This window comes from Rhinoraja longicauda, chromosome 31, assembly GCF_053455715.1.
Source record: "Rhinoraja longicauda isolate Sanriku21f chromosome 31, sRhiLon1.1, whole genome shotgun sequence".
Classification (NCBI taxonomy): domain Eukaryota; kingdom Metazoa; phylum Chordata; class Chondrichthyes; order Rajiformes; family Arhynchobatidae; genus Rhinoraja; species Rhinoraja longicauda.
The window spans coordinates 10,814,022-10,834,601 of record NC_135983.1 but is presented as its reverse complement, the minus strand read 5'-3'; the positions used below and the strand labels follow the sequence as shown (position 1 = coordinate 10,834,601).

The following is a 20,580-nucleotide window of genomic DNA, read 5'->3' as shown; positions in this document are numbered from 1 at the left end:
CAGCATGTTCCAGGCACCCCCCCCCCCCCCCGGCAGCATGTTCCAGGCACCCACCCCCCCCCCCCTGGCAGCATGTTCCAGGCACCCACCCCTCTCTGTGTAAAAAAAATCTTACCCCGCACATCTCCTTTAAACTTTCCCTCTCCACTTCGTGCTGGACATTTCCACCCTGTGAGAAAGGCTCTGACTGTCTACCCTATCTATGTCTCTCATAGTTTTACACACATCTATCAGATCTCCCCTCAACCTCCAACGAGCCAGGGAAGCATCAGAATACAGTTGGTCTGGAATACTTAGTGCAAACAAAGACAACGTTGTGGCTTTAAACTAGTCAAGTCCTTCATTAGCCCACGTTCAGAGTACTGATTTCTCTTCTATAATGAAATGCCTGCCAGTTTCCGTCCTGGATATCTGTCAGACGTCCTCCGTGTGTCCTTAGCAAAGGTTGCAGCACCTTAATTATCATTGCGATTTATTCTGTGCAATTTTCAAGATGGCTTCAGAGTGCTGCAGCGGCTTAAAGGGTTGCACCTCCTGTAAGGATCACGACAAGTTGCAGACATCAATACAAAGCTGGAGTCAGGTAGGATGGAGACATTTAAGGGACTTTTGGATAGGCTCATGGATATTCAGGGGAAAGGAAGGATAGGGGTTTTGTGCAGCTAGATAAGAGTAGGTCGTGGCATCATTTTTCGGCACGGGCATTGTGGGTCGAAGGGGCCTGTTCCTGTGGTGTTCTGCTCTGTTGTATGTTTTATTATGGCAGTGCTGCCAAGGTCAAGGACGGCCAAAGCTTTCAAGCATAGAAACTTGTGTGTGGGGTTAGTAAATGCACACAAGACTGGGACTGAAGTAATAGGTAGGGATGAAATAGACCAGGCTAGCATGACAAGCAAGGTTATTGGGGTCGCAAATGTCAAGAACGTTTAATTGCCATACGCACTGGAACGAAACAGAAATACTTGCTTGCTGTGGCTTTACAGCCCATTAATGCAACAACACAGCAAATAAATGTACACTAATCAATAATGCAGTATATTATCAATAATAACAGTACCTAATGGCAAGCGAAGTACATTGTACGACCAAACCAAGGTCCATAGTAGAATGCTGCTGACTGAGGTGGAGTTGTGGTTAGCTTTGTGCAGGGTGGTTCAGGAGCCTGATGGTTGTCAGACTCCTGTACCTTCTTCCCGATGGTAGCAGCGAGATGAGAGCGTGACCAGGATACTGTGAGTCTTTCACGATGCAAGCTGCCGTTTCGATGCGGCGCTTCCTGCCGATGCCTTCACTGGTGGGGAGGTCAGTACCTGTGATGTGCCAGGTGTTGGCCACCACTTTCTGCAGCCTCCTTTGTTCCTTGGTGTTCTCTGGACATAGAGTTTGAGTAATTCCATTTATGGGCGGCACGGTGGCACAGCGGCAGAGTTGCTGACTTACAGGGCCTGAGACCCAGGTTCGACCCCGACTACGGGCGCTGTCTGTACGGAGTTTGTACGTTCTCACCGTGACCGCGCGAGTTTCGCCTGGGTGCTCCAGTTTCCTCCCACACTCCAAAGACCGACAGCTTTGTAGGTTGATTGGCTTCTGTGAATTGCCCCTGGTGTGTAGGATAGAAATAGTGTACAGGGTGATGGCTGGTCGGCGCGGACATGGTAGGCTGAGGGGCCTGTTTCTGCGCTGTATCTCTAAACTCTCAAGCTATTAGTATAGCTGGGGCATGTTGGCCGGTGTGGACAAGTTGAGCCGAAGGGCCTGTTTCCACACTGTATCACTCTATGACTCTGAGATAGGCCCACACCTCTGTTGTACTGCTTAAGTCACAAAAAGACCAAGAAGCCATCGACATATCATCATCACCATCAGGTCACTCTGTCCCTCACCTCACCAGCCACTACTTTTAGATACAAAGCCTTCAGGTACTTGTGCAAGGAAACAATGATACAAAGAGCAAGAGTAGAACACTCTGTTCCTAGCCCTCGCTCTGCTGTTTAATAAGATCACGAGCAGTCCGATTGCAATCTCAGTCTATGTTCCGGCCTAACCTCGTCATCTTTCATCGCTTGTTTACTGTACTCTCTTTGCTAACCTCAGTGTTGACCAGCACGAGGGAATGCCAAGCTACAAATGCACACAACACCTGTAGATTCCACTCAATGTCGCACAGTTTCGGTAGCGGTACGGTAGCGGTACGGCGGCACGGTAGCGCAGCGGTAGAGTTGCTGCTTTACAGCGAATGCAGCGCTGGAGACTCAGGTTCGATCCTGACTACGGGTGCTGCACTGTAAGGAGTTTGTACGTTCTCCCCGTGACCTGCGTGGGTTTTCTCCGAGATCTTCGGTTTCCTCCCACACTCCAAAGACGTATGGGTATGTAGGTTAATTGGCTGGGTAAATGTAAAAATTGTCCCTAGTGGGTGTAGGATAGTGTTAATGTACGGGGATTGCTGGGCGGCACGGACTTGGTGGGCTGAAAAGGCCTGTTTCCGGATGTATATATATGATATGATGATATGATATGATATGATAGTTTCCTGACTCGCTCCCAAATGCATTGCCAGTTCAATTTAGTTTAGTTTAGAGATACCGTGCGGAAGCAGGCCCTTCGGCCCACCGAGTCCGTACTGACCATCAATCCCCGCACATCAACACCATCCTACACACACTAGGGACAATTTACACATAGACCAAACCAATGAACCTACAAACCTGCACGTCTTTGGAGGGTGGGAGGAATCCGAAGATCTTGGAGAAAACCCACGCGGTCACGGGGGAAAACGTACGGACTCCGTACAGACAGTGCCCGTAGGCGGGATCGAACCCGGGTCCCCGGCATCGTAAGCGCTGTAAGGCAGCAACTCTACCGCTGCGCCACCGTGGCCACAGTTCTTTATCGTCATTAGGTTTAAATCCCAGTGCTCCCTCTCCAAAGGTTTTCTTGGGACATTGTCATCAGAGGGACCCCTGCTGTTCATCACCACCTTCCACGGAGCAGTTAGAGATTGCCAAGGTCAGCATCTGGCGCCCATGGACTCCCCCAGAAAAAGTGCAAAATTACAATTAATAAAGAAGTGATGAATTATAACGCGTTTGAGGACCTGGCACCTGGTGGACTGCTGAACGGCATCAGTTTTTAGTTTTTTAGGTTTAGTGATACAGCGTGGAAACAGGCCCTTCGGCCCACTGAGGCCGTGTCGACCCACCATCACCTGTACACTAGTTCTATCCTACACACGAGGGACAATTTACAGAAGCCAATTAACCCACAAACCTGCACGCCCTTGTGATGTGGGAGGAAGCCGGAGCTCCAGGAGAAAACCCACGCAGTCACGGGGAGAATGAATGAATGAATAAGTTTAAACAAATGACAACACAAACATACGGTTAACAATTAAAACTCTGTACGGACAGCACCCGTAGTCAGGATCGAACCCGGGTCTCTGGCGCTGTAAGCAGCAACTTTACCACTGCGTTACTGCGCTGCCCCAGAGATGAGGGATTAAGCTTGCTGGAGAGTGAAACTTCAGGAGGATTGGGGTAAAAGATTAACTGGAGTTGGATCTACCCCACATGCCAAGTTGCCTGCTGAGCTTTGAGCCCTATAGCTATTCCAGCCACAAGTGTCGTCGAGTCATACGGAATTAGAACAGGCCCTTCGGCCCAACTAATCCATGCCAACCAAGGGGCCCCATCTCTATGGGTCCCATTCGTCCGCATATGGCCCATGTCCCTCCAAACCTTTCCAATCCATGGATCTGAAAAGCGTCTTTTAAATGATATTTTAATACCTGCCTTAACTATCCCCTCTGGCAGGTGCAGCAACTCCAGTTATCTTAGAATCAAGACTGTTGGATCACCTTAGGGGGAAAAAAAATCAAATTATTATTTAATGAATACGTTGACACTTTTCCTCCGTATGTAAGCCCCTGTTGGCTGCTGAAGGAAGATTAGGCGTTGCAGATTTTACAAACATAGAGTTGTCAAAGAGCAAGACTTTAAAATATTAACATTGACGAGGGGGGGGAATGCTGGAGAATGGAGTTACCCAGTGAGGGCCAAGGATGGTCTTACCACCAAGAAGAGAGGACAGCCAGGAACGACAGAGGACACTGGAGTCATCTGCTGAGCTGAGGCGCGTGAATGATAATGGCTCTACCGCTTCACAGTCTGTGCATGAGTTTCGTGAAGAAGCTCCGAGCTACACTGGAGGCCACGGCTGAGCTACCAGGGCCGAATGATTGCAGCCCCGCTGAGTTCCGAACATTGCCTGCAGTGCCAACGGACACCTGCCATGCTCATTCCATCTGCTCTTGATCCTCCCAGGCTGTGCACAAAGAATACCGGAAGCCACAGAGTCACACAGCGCGGAAACAGGCCCATCAGCCCAACTCGTCCATGCTGACCAAGATGCCCCATCTAAGCTAGAACTATTTGACCGTGTTTGGCCCCCATCCCTCTAATCCATCCTTTCCTATCCATACGCCCACCCAAATGCCTTTCAAATGCTCTTAGAGGAGCTGCCTCCACTCTCCTCTCCTCTCCTGTTTCTGTGCTGTGTGACTATGTGAATCCAACTCCAAATGCGGCTTCACCAACGCATTGTCCGACAGCCACATAACGCCCCAACTTCTACACTCAAAACCCAGGATGATAAAAGCCAGCAAACCAAACGCCTTCTTTACCACCCTATCTACCTGTGACACCACATTCGGGGAACTATTTACCCGCGCTCCTCGATCCCTCTGCTCTACAACACTCTCCTGTGTCTTACTATTCACTGTGAAGGCAGCTATCGTAGTTTATGGGCATTGGATACCTGCTATTCTGTACACTTTGAGCATAGGTTTGCAGATTGCCCGTCTACGTAAAAGTCATTTCTTAATTTTTATTTTGTGTAACAATAATGATGGTGTGTTAATTTAATCATTGTGGTGATAGTGAGCTCTGGATTTGCATCTTGGTTTTCCGTTGGCATCGTGGGTGTTTTTTATTGTGGACAAAAAGTCGTGGGTACCGCAAATCAATGAAAACTCCAGTTACCTTTCCAAACAATGTTATTCCATCACCATGCTCTTCACTTTCGGTGTTGGGAACAATCGACTTCTGATTTAATAAACTAATAATTAAAAAGTATAAAATCAGCAAATCAACACCAGCAGATGCTAAGGTCAGCTGGCAGGATTTTACAGGGCCCCTCACGCGTCCTGTGCTCTGCCTTTGAGTGGCTCCCCTCAGATCACTGGCTTCGCTGCCCAGGCTGTAGGACACAGAGGAGAAGGGCAATGTAAGAAGATAACTGCAGATGCTGGTACAAATCGAAGGTATTTATTCACAAAATGCTGGAGTAACTCAGCAGGTCAGGCAGCATCTCGGGAGAGAGAAGGAATGGGTGACGTTTCGGATCGAGACCCTTCTTCAGACTGAAGAAGGATCTCGACCCGAAACGTCACCCATTCCTTCTCTCCCGAGATGCTGCCTGACCTGCTGAGTTACTCCAGCATTTTGTGAATAAATACCTTCGAGGAGAATGGGCAACCTTTGTCCCCAAGGCTGTTCAGCTCCTCAACTCCCAACCACCCCCCTGTCCTATTGTTCACCCTGCTAATCCCTCCCCTCCCACCCACAATAGTTTTTGTACTACTCTACATGCCTTTGTAAATTGCCCCACGGGGACAAATAAAGTGTTTTGACCTTGAACTTGAACACGTGTTAAAATTTAATCAAAATTTAGTTTTTAACTTTTCAGAAGTGCAGGAGGAACAGGGTGTTCCCCTTATTGGAGAAATGGCCTGGTTCACACTGAGTGAGACGCAAAAGCATTCCCGACCCTCATGCACGAGGCACAAGAGTCGATGCAGCCACAGTTATTTCAAGGTTGCTCGTGTTATGTTGACGAGGTCTTTTTTATGGCACAGAACTCCCGTTGAGATGGATTTTACACGGGTAGTTCCATGAGGTTGCAGGCATGAACCGGCTACGGAGACATCTTGCCCAGTGACCCAAGGCGGACACGAGTTGCTGGAGTAGCTCAACGGGTCTCGGGAGAGAAGGAATGGGTGATGTTTCGGGTCAAGACCTTTCTTCAGTGGCCCCATCAACCCTCAACTGTAGGCCTTTAAGAGGGTCTCTGTCCCTGTCAAATCAATAGATAATTATTTAGGTGGCACAGTGGCGCAGTGGTACAGCTGCTGCCTTACAGCGCCAGAGGCCCTGACTATGGGTTCTGTCTGTATGGCGTTTGCATGTTCTCCCTGGATTTTCTCCGGATGCTCCTGTCCCCTCTCACAGACCAAAGACGTGCGGGTTTGTGGGTTTATTGTCTTCTGTAAGCTGCCCCTAGTGTGTAGGATGGGATAACATAGAACTAGTGTATGGGTCAGTGAGGGCCAGCATGGGCTGAAGGGCCTGTTTCCACGCTGCATCTCTAAAACTAAAGGGAGGGGGAGAAAGACAAAATCTCCCGCTGTGCAAATATCAAGTTCTCCAGGACATAAGTTTAAAGCGAGAGGGGAAAAGTTTAATGGAGGTGTGCGGGGCAAATGTTCTTTTCCATAGGGTGGTAGGTGTGTGGAACATTGTCAGGGGTGGTGGTGGAAGCAGATACAACAGGATTTGAAGAGGCTTTTAGGCAGGCGCGTGAAGAGGCAAAGAACAGAGGGATCGGGACCATGTGCAGGAAGATGGGATTAGACTGGCATCTTGGAAGGCACAGTCGTGAAGGGCCGAAGGGCCTGTTCCTGTGTGGCAATGGCCTGTGTTCTACACCCACATCCAATGCACTTGCTACCTTCACCAAAATCTTAATGGTTATTAAACTGCTATTTTGTCAATCAGAGAGCTGTTGTAACACTCCCAGGAGCTGTGAACTGCTGGCTCTCCATCTTCACAAACCATGCACGCGTCCTTCCCCCACCTCCACGCCCGCCCTGTGGCCTGTCCTTGTCTGACACAAGCAAGGGCTCAGCATGCTGAACCATTTAAGTGCTTCATCACTGACGTACAGGCAGTCATGGAGTACAGGCATTCTGATGCTGAATGCCACAATGTTCACTCATATGGTACATATTAGACCTTCCGTTCTTTAACTCACCCAAGTAAATCAAATTTCCCTTTATTAGCTAGTGGCCTACTCTAAGCCACATGCTCAATGATAATTGTTCTTAGATTATATAAATGTTGCCCACGGGCACGGTTCATGTTGAATTTCATGTTCTTACCTTTTCCAATGCATTCATTATTGCCCTGTGGGTTCTGCAATACGATATTCATAAATTGAATAGTTAAACCTAAAATGTAACTTTCTAAATCTGTGTAATGTTTATTTGTGCATGCTTTAAACGTGGAGGACGGTGGCACAGTCAGTGACGTAGCCAGTACAGCCACTGCCTCGCAGCGCCAGAGACCCTGTTTCGACACCCACCTCCGGTGCTGCCCGTCTGGAGGTTTTTTAAACTCCAGTTCTCACTGTGACCGCATGCTCTGATTTCATAGAAACATAGAAACATAGAAAATAGGTGCAGGAGTAGGCCATTCGACCCTTCGAGCCTGCACCGCCATTCAATATGATCATGGCTGATCATCCAACTCAGTATCCCGTACCTGCCTTCTCTCCATACCCCCTGGTCCCTTTAGCCACAAGGGCCACATCTAACTCCCTCTTAAATATAGCCAATGAACTGGCCTCAACTACCCTCTGTGGCAGAGAATTCCACAGATTCACCACTCTCTGTGTGAAAACAAAACTTTCTCATCTCGGTCTTAAAAGACTTCCCCCTTATCCTTAAACTGTGACCCCTTGTTCTGGACTTCCCCAACATCGGGAACAATCTTCCTGCATCTAGCCTGTCCAACCCCTTAAGAATTTTGTAAGTTTCTATAAGATTGCCCCTCAATCTTCTAAATTCCAGCGAGTACAAGCCTCCCAGGTTCCAAACACCTGCGGGTTTGTCGGTTGACTGGCCACTGTGAGTTGTCCCAAATGTGAAGGGAGTAGATGGGGAAAGTGGGGCAACGTAGAATGAGTGTGAACGGGTGATCGATGGGCGGCGTGGACTCGGTGGGCCGAAGGGCCTGCTCGCATGCTGTATCTCCAAACTATAGAACAGGGCAACACAGGGACAGGTTCTTCGGCCCACAAAGTCTGAGCCTGACATGCTGCCAAATTAAACTAATCTCCGCTGCCTGCACGTGATCCATATCCCTCCATTACCTACATAATCACAGAACATAGAGTAGTACAGCGCAGGGTCAGGCCCTTCAGCCCATAATGTCTGTGCCGTACATGGTGCCGAGACCAATTCTTATCTGCCTGCACATAATCCATCTGCCCATTCACTGCATATCCATGTGCCGACCTAAAAGCATCTTAAAAGTCACTCTCGTACCTGCCTGCACCACCACCCCTGGCAGCGTGTTACGCATCCACTGCCCTCTGATAAAAGATCGCTGCAGTCTCAAGTGAATGTTATTCGTTTATTTTTGTGCCTCTCCTTCAAATGATGGAGCTTTTTCTGGCATTCAAATCAGCACCCCATTGTCGTGGAACGTCAGCTGACTCTCCCGGTAACACTTCCTGCGCTTGTGCGTGGCTGGGACACGTGAAGAAATGGCAGTTCTAATTAGACATCTGCTTAATAGTTTTTAACAATCTGCAGACTTTAGCAAAAAGTGCAACAAAAAAAAGGCGAAATGCAGCTGAAATCATGAGGTTGGTGTTTCTGGAGCTTTGCTAATGAGCCAAAAGGCCAGGAATAATCTCAGCATGACGTAGCCCAGTCCATCAGGCAGACCAGAGCCCACCCCACCAGCTCCATCTTTACTTCACGGTGCCTCAGCAACGCGGCCAACATTATCAAAGCCTTGTTCCACGCCTCTCCTTCCTTCTTCACCCCGTTCCCTGAAGATACAGAAGCTGGAAACCGTGCACAACCAGATTCAGGAACAGCTTCTTACCCTCTGTTATCAGCCTGAAAGGCACTAGCATAAGTTAAGGTACTGTCCGATTCACCTCTGCCCCATTGCAGATATTTGACTTTGTCTATTGAACTGATGCGCTACAATGATGGGCGGCACGGTAGCGCAGCGGTAGAGTTGCTGCATTACAGCGAATGCAGCGCCGGAGACTCAGGTTCGATCCTGACTACGGGTGCTGCACTGTAAGGAGTTTGTACGTTCTCCCCGTGACCTGCGTGGGTTTTCTCCGAGATCTTCGGTTTCCTCCCACACTCCAAAGACGTACAGGTATGTAGGTTAATTGGCTGGGTAAATGTAAAAATTGTCCCTAGTGGGTGTGTGGGATAGTGTTAATGTACGGGGATCGCTGGGCGGCACGGATTTGGAGGGCCAAAAAAGGCCTGTTTCCGGCTGTATATATATGATATATGATAATGCTGAGAACAAAGTTCTGCACTTTGTATCTTCCCCTCTGCTCTCCCTAATGTAGATGATAATGATAATGGGAAGCACGGTGGGTGCAGCGGTAGAGTTGCTGCCTTACAACGACAGAGACCCGGGTTCGGTCCTGACTACGGGTGCCGTCTGCATGGAGTTTATACCTTCTCCCTGTGACCACGTGGGTTTTCTCCGGGTCCTCCGGTTTCCTCCCACATCCCAAAGACGTGCAGGTTGGTAAGTTGGACACCAAATGCTGGAGTAACTCAGCGGGTCAGGCCGCATCTCTGGAGATGTTTCGGGTTGGAACCCTTCTTCAGACCCTCCCGACCCGAAACATGACCCATCCTTTTTCCTCCAGAGATGCTGCCTAACCCGCTGAGTTACTCCAGCACGTTGTTTCTATCTTCGGTATAAACCAGCTTCTGCAGTTCCTTTCTATGCTGAGATGAATTGTAGATGAATTGGCTTCTGTATATTGCCCCTGGTGTGTAGAATGCGAAACTGGGATAACATAGAATTGTGCGTGATTGTTGGTCGGTGCGGACTCAGTGGGTGTAAGGGCCTGCCTCAGAAGGCAGTGGAGGCCAATTCTCTGAATGCATTCAAGAGAGAGCTAGATAGAGCTCTTACGGTTAGCGGAGTCAGGGGGTATGGGGAGAAGGCAGGAACGGGGTACTGATTGAGAATGATCAGCCATGATCACATTGAATGGCGGTGCTGGCTCGAAGGGCCGAATGGCCTACTCCTGCACCTATTGTCTATTGTCTGTCTCCCGACTGTATCTCTAAACTCATTGTATCTGAGTTTGACTTGATTGTATTTATGTTTAGTATTATCTGATCTGGTTGCATAACATGCAAAAACAAAGCTTTTCACTGTATCTTGGTACACATGACAATAAAAACCCTAGACCTAAAGCAGAACCAGCAAGCCAGCTCAGGAACCTGCTGTCATCTTGATCTCTGCTTTAGTAGTGCAATATCAGACAGACATAAATCAGAAAGCACAGTGCCAGTAACTGGCACCTGGAAGAGATTTAAAGGACGAGACTGATGAAACTGGATCTTTCCTCATTCAAATCCGAGTTTCTTTCCAATTATAATTTTCCATATTAATTTTGATTGGTAATAAGATAAATAGTGACAGCTGCCTCGCAGAAAGTAGGAACAGAGTCATGCCGAGAATTTTAGCTGGCCTCAGGATTGCAAGGAAGGTGGTTGATTTATAAAAGAGGGCAACAATAGAATTGTAGAGGATATAGGGGGCATGCGGTGAAGAGTGAGCCGACTTAAAGGGAGGTCACACACAATGCTGGAGTGGCTCATCCACGGGGAACATGGATCGGTGATGTTTCGGGTCGGGAACCTTTCGTCAGACTGATGTAAGTCTGGTAATGGGAAGGAGGTACGGTGGGAAAAGGAGATGCTGTGGGACGGTTTGGGATTCATTGAGGAAACTGTCGGGAAGATGTGGAGGTTTAGGAAGAAAAGAGCTGAGATAGACGTCTACACATCTTTCCTACTTTGTTGGAACAAGGAATTGCAGTTGCTGGTTGATACCAAAGATAGACACCAAGTGGCAGCACGGTGGCGCAGCGTTAGAGTTGCTGCCTTACAGCGCCAGAGACCCAGGTTCGATCCTGACCACAGGTGGTATCTGTACGGACTTTGTGCGTTGTCCCCGTGACTGCGTGGGTTTTCTCCGGGTGCTCCGGTTTCCTCTCACATTCCAGACATACAGATTTGTAGGTTAATTGGCTTCGGTAAAAATTGTGACATTATCCCTAGTGTGTAGGAGTAGGGGTGATCGCCGGTCGGTACGGACCCGGTGGGCCGAAGGCCCTGTTTCGGCGCTGTATATCTAAAACTAACTTAGCAGATCAGGCAGCATCGCTGGAGAAAAAAGATGGATGATGTTTCAGGTTGGCACCCTTCTTCAGTCTGAAGAACGGTCCCGACCCAAAACGTCACCCATCCCTTTTCTCCAGAGATGCTGCCTGACCCGTTGAGTTACTCCACCACTTTGTGTCTATCTTTCCCACTTTGTCACCTTGCATGGGACAGTGTATAGAATCTGCAGTAAGCCCCTCTGCATCCATGGCGCATTGATTTTAAGTTCAGCCGGGCAGTAACTTTAACAAAGATAACTTTACTATTGATGGGCTGCGGGAAAATGGGGAGCAGAAGAGTTTGGAGATGCTGGAGTGTGGAGCAAAAATCAAACTGCTGGAGGAACACAATAAGCCAGGACGCGCTGAGTTCCTCCATCAGATTGTTCCGGTACAGGTGAATAGCAGTGGTTGTATTCAATACAGCTTTCATCGTCATTTGTTCGAAAAGGAACCAAAGAGATTAATCATCATGAATTCTAGACACACGGCAACCCTTCTGGAGAAAGTGCAAGTAAATAATTAACAGTGGAACCATTACTGACTTCCTGACTGGTGAAATATGTTTTTAAAATGGAGAATTGTGAACTCTGTAAATGTTTAAGGATTTTCTGGAGTAACCTTTCCCTTATTTTTGGCAATATATATTTAGTAATTGCTGTGTGACGCTGCCATCTTGTAAGATTAGCAAATATTAGTAAATTGTAGCCCAACAGTCATGTAGACAACGCCAAACAATTTCTCAATTGCTCCTTCACATTTCACACAAGCTCACAAGCAATAGGAGTAGAATTAGGCCTTTCAGCCCATCGAGTTTACTCTGCCATTCAATCATTGCTGATCTCTGCCACCTAATTCAATTTTCCTGCCTTCTCCCCACAACCCTTGACACCCGTTCTAATCAAGAATCTGTCTATCTCTGCCTTAAAAAATATCCACTGACTTGGCCTCCACAGCCCTCTGCGGCAATGAGTTCCACAGATTAACTACCCTCTGGCTAAAGAAGTTCCTCCTCACCTCCTTTCCAAAAGAGCGCCCTTTAATTCTGAGGCAATGACCTCTGGTTCGAGACTCTCCCACCAGTGGAAACGTCCTTTCCACATCCACTCTATCTAAGCCTTTCATTATTCTGTAAGTTTCAATGAGGTCCCCCCTCAACCTTCTAAACTCCAGTGAGTAGAGGCCCAATGCTGTCAAACGTTCATCATATGCTAACCCACTCATTCCTGGAAACATTCTTGTAAACCTCCTCTGGACCATGTCCAGAGCCAGCACATCCTTCGTCAGATATGGGGACCAAATTTGCTCACAGTTCTCCAAATGTGGTTTGACCAGCACCTTAGAGTCTTTAAAAGTTTGTAGGTCAATTAGCCTCTTAAAAACTGCCCCAGATGCGTAGGATGCGAAAGTGGGATCACATATGACTAGTATACGGGGGATCGATGGTCAGCACGGACTCTGTGGGCGGATGGGCCTGTTTCTACACTGTATCTCTAAACTCAAGGCGAAAAACAGAAGGTGCGAGACAAAAGGATGGAAGAGTTGCGAATTGTGAAGCCAGAAGAGGGAAGATAGGTAAGTGTAGGGGAGGGGGAGGGAAGAACTAGGTGCAAGTCCACTTGGGACACAGGAGAGGTAGGGGAGGAGGAGGGGGAGGGGAATTATCAGAGTTTTTAGTTTTAGAGATACAGCACGAATACAGGCCCTTCGGCCTACCGAGTCCGCACCGACCAGCAATCCCCGTACATTAACACTATCCTACACACACTAGGGACAATTTACCCAAACACCAAGCCAATTAACCTACATACCTGTATGTCTTTGGAGTACGGGAGGAAACCGAAGATCTCGGAGAAACCCCAGGCGGTCACGGGGAGAACGTACAAACTCCGTACAAACGGCGCCCGTAGTCGGGATTGAACCCGGGTCTCCGGCGCTGCAAGCGCTGTAAGGCAGCAACTCTACCGCTGCGCCACCGTGGCCGCCCTACGTTACCTGATAGCTTACCTAATACTGGAGAATTCTATGTGCCGTGGGGGTTGTAAGCTACCCAAGCGGAATATGAGGTGCTGCTCCTCCTGTTTGCGTGAGGCCGCACACTGGCTAACAACGGTGCAAACTGGCAAGACTCATTGGCAACCTGGTCTGGGTACTAGCGTCTTCTTTTTCCAATGCAGTCAGTGGGATGAAAGTGATTCTGAATGCAAAGTGGATTGGGCTTGTACTCGCTGGAATTTAGAAGACTGAGGGGGGATCTTATAGAAACATATAAAATTCTTAAGGGGTTGGAGAGGCTAGATGCGGGAAGATTGTTCCCGATGTTGGGGGAGTCCGGAACCAGGGGTCACAGCTTAAGGATAAGGGGGAAGTCTTTTAGGACCGAGATGAGAAAACATTTCTTCACACAGAGAGTGGTGAGTCTGTGGAATTCTCTGCCACAGAAGGTAGTTGAGGCCAGTTCATTGGCTATATTTAAGAGGGAGTTAGATGTGGCCCTTTTTGCTAAAGGGATCAGGGGGTATGGAGAGAAGGCAGGTACAGGCTACTGAGCTGGATGATCAGCCATGATCATATTGAATGGCGGTGCAGGCTCGAAGGGCCGAATGGCCTACTCCTGCACCTATTTTCTATGTTCTATGTTTCTATGATAGCTTACCACCCCAAGAAATGTTCCCCCTGTGTTCCTTGCCAACGTTAAATCTGAGCTGTAAGCATAGGGATGTCACTCTGAACTGCATAATTAGAACTGGTAACATTGTGTTTGAGACGCGAGCAGGAGAATGAACTGTATTGCAAAAAGGAGAATCAATACTTATGAGTTATGGCGCCTGACAGCAATTTGATTTCTGCTGCAGTGTTCTGGCTGGTGTGCCTCTGACAACCTGCCCGCTGCACAGCACGAAGGTTGAAAGAGGCACACTGTAACCCAAACAGAATTAGAATCTATGGTTATTTCTGGCACAGCACTTGCAAGGAAGTGGAGCACAAGAAAACAGAAATAGACCCTTCAGTCTCGCTGTAACAAAGGGTGGCGTTGTCTGCACTATCACACCATTAGAACGCTTGGATTCAAGAGGAAATTGAAGGCACTATCGATGACGGGTAAATTCAAGCGGAGGTTATATTAAGGCTCTTTTTCGTTCGTGTCCTTCATCCATGTTTCAAATGTTGACATCGCTGTGGTGACATCCAATAGTGGGAAAAAAACCCGGCAGTGAACAGGTTAATAAGTGAACCGTGATAAGTTTAAAAAAATGTTGATTGGATAAAGAATTTTGGGATGGGGCAAGTCATTTTACACAAAGGGTGGTGGGTGCCTGGAACACACTGCCAGGGGTCGTTGCAATGATGCAGGAGGCAGATGCAATAATGGCATTGAAGATAAGCACTTGGATATGCAGGGAATGGAGGGAGGTGGATCACGTGCATTCAGATGAGATTGGTTTGTCTTGGCATCATGTCCAGCATGGACATCGTGGGCCGAAGGGCCTGCTCCTGTGCCATCCTGTTCTCTATCCTAAGAAGGATTTTAGTGCTGAAGGATAAGTGGAAAAATGTTGCCTTGAAATTTTCAGTCTTGTTTTTCCCTTTCACTTTATACCCCCTACAAGTAAGGTAATTCCTTGTTGTGGACACCTCCAATCTAACAGCCAGGGGGCAGCACAGTGGCGCAGCGGTAGAGTTACTGCCACAAAGCGCCAGAGAGCTGGGTCCAATCCTGACTACGGGGGCTGTCTATACGGAGTTTGTACGTTCTCCTCGTGGGTTTTCTCCGGGTGCTCCGGTTTCTTCCCACACTCCAAAGACGTACAGGTTTGTAGGCTAATTAGCTTGGTGTAGATGTAAAGTTATCCCTGGTGGCCCTAGTATCCTGTAAGATAGTGTTAATGTGCGGGGATCGCTGGTCAGAGCGGGCTCGGTGGGCCGAAGGGCCTGTTTCCGCGCTGTATCTCTAAACTGAACTAAACAAGTGTATAAATCATCCTGTTCCCTTCTAAATAGAGGCAGTCCATTTGCTGTAAATTGTAAATTCTCCCTAATGTGTAAAAGAGTGCTAGTGGAAGGGATGTTCGCCGGGCGGCGCAGACTCGATGGGCTGAAGGGCCTGTTTCCACACTGCATCTCTGAAGATACACCAATCGTATAAAATTGATCCTCCATTTCCTCATTCCTTCACAGTGGTCAAGTCAAATGTCAACAGTGATGTTCTTCTTGAAAGGGCATTCGGCTAACAGAGACCAGTTAACAGCGTAAATGTTCAACAAAATAGCTTTCTTATCAATAACTTTACTTGGAGGTGACCATAGATAACAGTGCTGCAAATCGGTTTAGACTGCTGATCAATAATATAGTATTGATCATTGGAACCGTAAGTGCAATGTTATTGGAGGTACCTTAGAATTTGTGATATTCATTCTACGTAATTAAAAACATATTTCTTTAAACGTTATTTCTACAAGCCGAAGACATGTACTTCAAGAGATTTTTTTTAAGTGCATACTTTCTCGCAGTTGCAAAGACAGCTACTTGGTTTTGCTGATTGAGAACAGTTGCGGCTAACACTCACAGTTATGTCATCGTGCCGTATTATAAACGCTGGAACCATTTCACTGTGGATGCTCATTAGTCGCATTTTACAATATCCTGTACGATGCGAGACTGATCTCACCCATCTCTTGATTATTCCATCAGCAGACTTGAAGCCTTCTAATAAGATAAACTCACTGATTCAAACTGCAAACGGCTTTGATAGGAGACGGGACTGAAACTGCGCCCTCTCTTCAAACAAAGCCCAAGCTGCCTAACGCAGAAGCATTGCAACAGTGCGGCACACAAGTCTGCTTTCAATGCAGTTTAATTGTAATTGTCATTCCCCAGCGTGAGAACTTCTAACGCTATTGGGGGGGAGTGGGGTGGGGGGGTGGGGGGGGGCGGAATGTTTGCTGAAATTTGAAGCCTTGGTGATTCGAGCAAGGAGGGGAATCTCAGCACAGCCTGCCTGCATGAATCCCCTGATTTAACTGCATAACATGAAGCAAGATCGAACAGTGAGTAAAGTTACAGACATTGTGACATGCTGCAGAAATTATTCACTTTGCACTGCCACAAATTATATATATATATATATTTTTTTTGTTTAAATTACAATCGTGGACAACATTATTCATGTCCTCTGTACTGATCTTTGATCATTTTGCAGTGTAATTAAAGTATTCATTGTAATCAATTACAAGCGGAACATGCAGGAAATGTCCAGCATCTGTGGAGGGAGGAACAGAGTTCATGTTTTACGATGTTATTGTCACTGTTCGTTACTATTAATGATTCCCAGCATTTTGATAAGCATGTGTACGAAGGAACTGCAGATGCTGGTTTAAACCGAAGATAGATACGAAATGCTGGAGTAACTCCTGCTCTCCAGAGATGCTGCCTGTCCCGCTGAGTTACTCCAGCATTTTGTGTCTATTTTGATAAGCATTTCTGATTTCTTAGCAGCTGCAATTTTTTTTCCCTCAATGGTAATTGTTTTACGTCTCAATTCGTGCAATACGCTTTATATACTTCCAGCATCAACTTTGGGGCCAAGCACTGTGAGTGTTTCGAGAGGCAGACAGAGTGTAGGAGCGAAGGCAGACACAATGTGCTGGAGTAACTCAGCAGGTCAGGCAGCATCCCTGAAGAACATGGGTGGGTGATGTTTTGGGTCGGGTCCCCTCTTCAGACTTCTCCAGGGATGCTGCCTAACCCTCTGAGCTACTCCAGTATGTTGTGTATATAGAAACATAGAAAATAGGTGAAGGAGTAGGCCATTTGGCCCTTGGAGCCAGCACCGCCATTCAATACGATCGTGGCTGATCATCCAGAATCGGTACCCTGTTCCTACTTTCTCCCCATATCCCTTGATTTCTGTCAGCCCTAAGAACGCTATCTAACTCTTCTCTTGAATACATCATATCTCTGGTATTAAGCAGCATCTGCGGTTCCTTGCAATCACAGAGTGTAGGAACGCACATGTCCTCTCTGTAGGCTGCTGCACGCACTGTAATGGGCTGAATGGTTCCGTTCCATGCTGCAGTGATTTTATGGTTCGATCCCACAAACTCATTGTAAGGTCCATAAACCGTGGGCTCTTTGTCCCTTTTGTCAAGCAGGAAATTCCTTGTTCTGTTTCGGGACGTGCGACACTAAAACACCCTTGACTCTTGCGCCTCAACCCCCTGGCCATGTGTCCCGATTCCATTGTATGTGAGACCCTGCATTTAGTTCCAGTTAATGCTCCACTGAAGTCAGTGCAATGAGAGCGTGGAGAATCAAAGAGAGGTTTGCAGTGAAATGTCAAAAGTCAGCATCTCACTCGTTGGCCTGCCTGACCATTTAAAGTGGGATGCTTGGTTTGTGTTTGTATAATGACTGCATCAGAAAGTAGAAAATGATATCTCTCGGTGTGCTCCTTGGCTCCGTGCTGTTGCAGTTGCAGGAAGATGTTCCTGCCCGTTTATGCACCATGATTTGTGAGGGCGTCAAAAATTATGGGGAGAAGACAAGAGAACGGGATTGGAGGGAAAAATAGATCAGTCATGATCGAATGGTGGAGCAGACTCAATGGGCCGAATGGCCTATTTATGCTGCTATGCCTCGGTCTAACTCCTGCCTGGGGCTTTATCGAAAGCCGCCTGAGATTTCTAATGCACAACATCCACTGGTTTCCTCCCATTGTTTCATCAAAGAACACCAATGGATCAGTCCAGCATAATGGCTGTATACATTTGTGCGTGATAGTGAGCAGAGTCTGAGAGAGAAACAGGGCAAGAAACCTGAGCTCAGAGACAAGACCTTGAGGGGGGGGACAAAAACGCATCTGCAACTATTGTCACCATAAGGGCAAAATAATTATAAAGCCAGTTAATTATATAATTCGTGTTTTGTTGACAGGAAGAAAAATCGGAATGGATGACATGCATCCTTGAAGTGGTGATTCTAATGTTGAGCAGTTGTCAGATAGAAGGAAAGAATGTGTTTTACTATTTAATTTGACTTCTTAAACAGAGTGGATAGGGAAGGTTTATTGCATGGATGGGAAAGGTTTAGAGGGATACTAGACCAAGTGGACCTGTTGGGCCCAAACCTCTCCTGCAATGGTGCAGCACCCTCTCCTCCTGCCCTCCCTACCCTCTCCCCTCCCACCGTTGAGACCCTTCCCTCCCCCCTGCCCCCCTCCATCACCCTCCCCCCTCCTTCCCCAGGAGATAGATTTAAACTTTAAAATGTGAATAACTTTAAAAATATAACACGGATTTCAATGAAACTTCTTCCATTAGCACCAAAGGGACGACGGTGAGTAAGGTGGGCCTAAAATTGTCGCGCTATCGTGTACCGCTTTGGCTGTAGTTCAGGAACAAACGAACAATCAAACGAGAGCTTTAGTATATAGATGGGTCAACCGCAGGCTGTGTAGACGAGTGTAGATGGGGCGTGGGCAAGTTGGGCTGAAGGGCCTGTTTCCATGGCGATTGAATTATGACACCAAACAGAACACGAGAGGAGAGTTGGGGAATCGGGGCCTTGGTGTAGAAGTGAAGTTACTGGATCAGCTGTCAGAATGCTGGGCCAATGGTACAGAGAGTGGTGTTGGAATCCTTCCACGGGGGCTGAAGAATTTAAATTTAAGTAATTAATCTGCTCTCAAAATAAGAACAATGAATATTTAAACTACAGATTGTTTGCAAAAAACTCTCTGATGTTGATTTTTGGACACCACGTGGTTTAGAGGGACAGGGGCAAATGGGACTAGCTTAGATGGAGCATCTTCGTCGGTTTGGGCCATACAACCTGTTTCTGTGCCTCTATGTTCTTCAGGGAATAAGTCCATCATGTAGAAACACGAGACTGCAGATGCTGTTTTGCACAAAGGGACTTTAACTTCTGGAGCCAGTCAGTATCTCTGGAGGACATGGGTAGGTGACGTTTTGGGTCGGGACCCTCTTCAGACTCATAAATCTGTTGTCTTGGGTTGTGAGCCACTCCCAGGCCTTTCACCGTGATAAAAATCAAACTGCTGGAGCAACTCAGCGGGTCAGTCAGCATCTGCGGAGGGAAAGGGATGGCCTGAAGAACGGTCCCGACCTGAGACGCCATCTTTCCATTCCCCTCTACAGATTCTGCCCGACCTGCTGAGTTCCAGCAGTGCTTAGCCCAGGATTTCAGCATCTGCATTTGAATTCCAGGTTTCTCTGCATTTTGGGGACAATCACCGACAAACAACGGGATGGCAGTGAGATGCTATTCCTGTGTACAAATAAATATGAAAAGGTGCAATGCTTGAAGGTGAAGCATTTTCTGGCTGCACTGAAGTGGGGAGGGGTGTGGGGAGTTTGAGCGGTAATATCTCCAGTACAGGTGTAGGAAACCGTTTTAATCTCCGTGTCTATTCCTATGACTGATGGTGCTGTTTCTGTGACATTAATCTCATCTTGAATGCACTCTGAGAAACCAGTGGACTGACCTATGAGAAGCCCGTCCAGAATTCTTGGGTTAAAGCACAATCTGGTTGGAATAAATGAGTTAATGTTGAACTAAACGACAAGTCAGAGAGATGCTGTAAATATTTGTGCAGTAGTAACCTAGAACATGTTTTAGGAGTCATTGTTGTGCCCTCATGATTTATATTATTTAGTCAATAGAATGGAAGAGTCGCCCGTCTGGTAATATGTGCCTTTTAATTGGCAAAAGTTGAATATACATTGCTTCAATATTTGTATTTGACTCCATATGTCTTTGTCAGCAAGCAATTCCTTTTGGGAACTGATTCCAGGCAAGCCTAAAATTAGGCAGATGAGGCTCGTAAAGAAATGCAAAATATGCTTTGAAAGTGATTTTGCCTCATGTCTAGCTCTCAGCTTAGCATTTTGGCATGCGCATTGATAAACAACCGGAGGTCTGACAGACTCCAGAAGCATTCACTTGATGCTGATTGCCGGATGTGTGTAGGTATGCTGTTGTCTATCTCCTCCCTCCTGCCCTCGTTACATCTATCCACATGCATGTGCCAGAGCAGTGGGCTGTTAGTTTTTCACAATGGGAGAGGGTTCAGCCCATGGCTGGGCACCTTGTGAAGAACCACGGTCTTCTTCTGGTGTGTTTTAATTTGAAGAACAGCTGACACAGCCCTGCTCTCCCTGATGCTGGCTTGCCAAGGTGCGTTCCTCTATACATCCAGTACTTTCAAAATGTGGAGTTGTGCTTGCAATCTATTATTTATTAACTATTTGCTAATTGTTTCCTGGTGCTGGCCAGTGGATT

The 20,580-nt window shown here is 47.2% G+C and overlaps 1 protein-coding gene across 4 annotated transcripts in view; it reads left to right on the top strand.

Moving 5' to 3' along the window:
• The window catches only part of LOC144608223 (regulator of G-protein signaling 3-like), a 235,762-nt gene that overhangs the window by 150,839 nt on the left and 64,343 nt on the right, over positions 1-20,580 (top strand). Inside the window, exon 1 of one of the 4 annotated variants that reach the window (XM_078425793.1) lies at positions 16,232-16,328. The exons of 2 other annotated variants lie outside the window; for them this stretch is intronic. In XM_078425793.1, the coding sequence (XP_078281919.1) occupies positions 16,311-16,328 (18 nt within the window). In that variant the 5' untranslated portion in view covers positions 16,232-16,310. Of the gene's footprint in view, positions 1-16,231; positions 16,329-20,438; positions 20,476-20,580 lie in introns of those variants that run through there. One more of the 4 variants, XM_078425794.1, reaches the window with a different exon arrangement.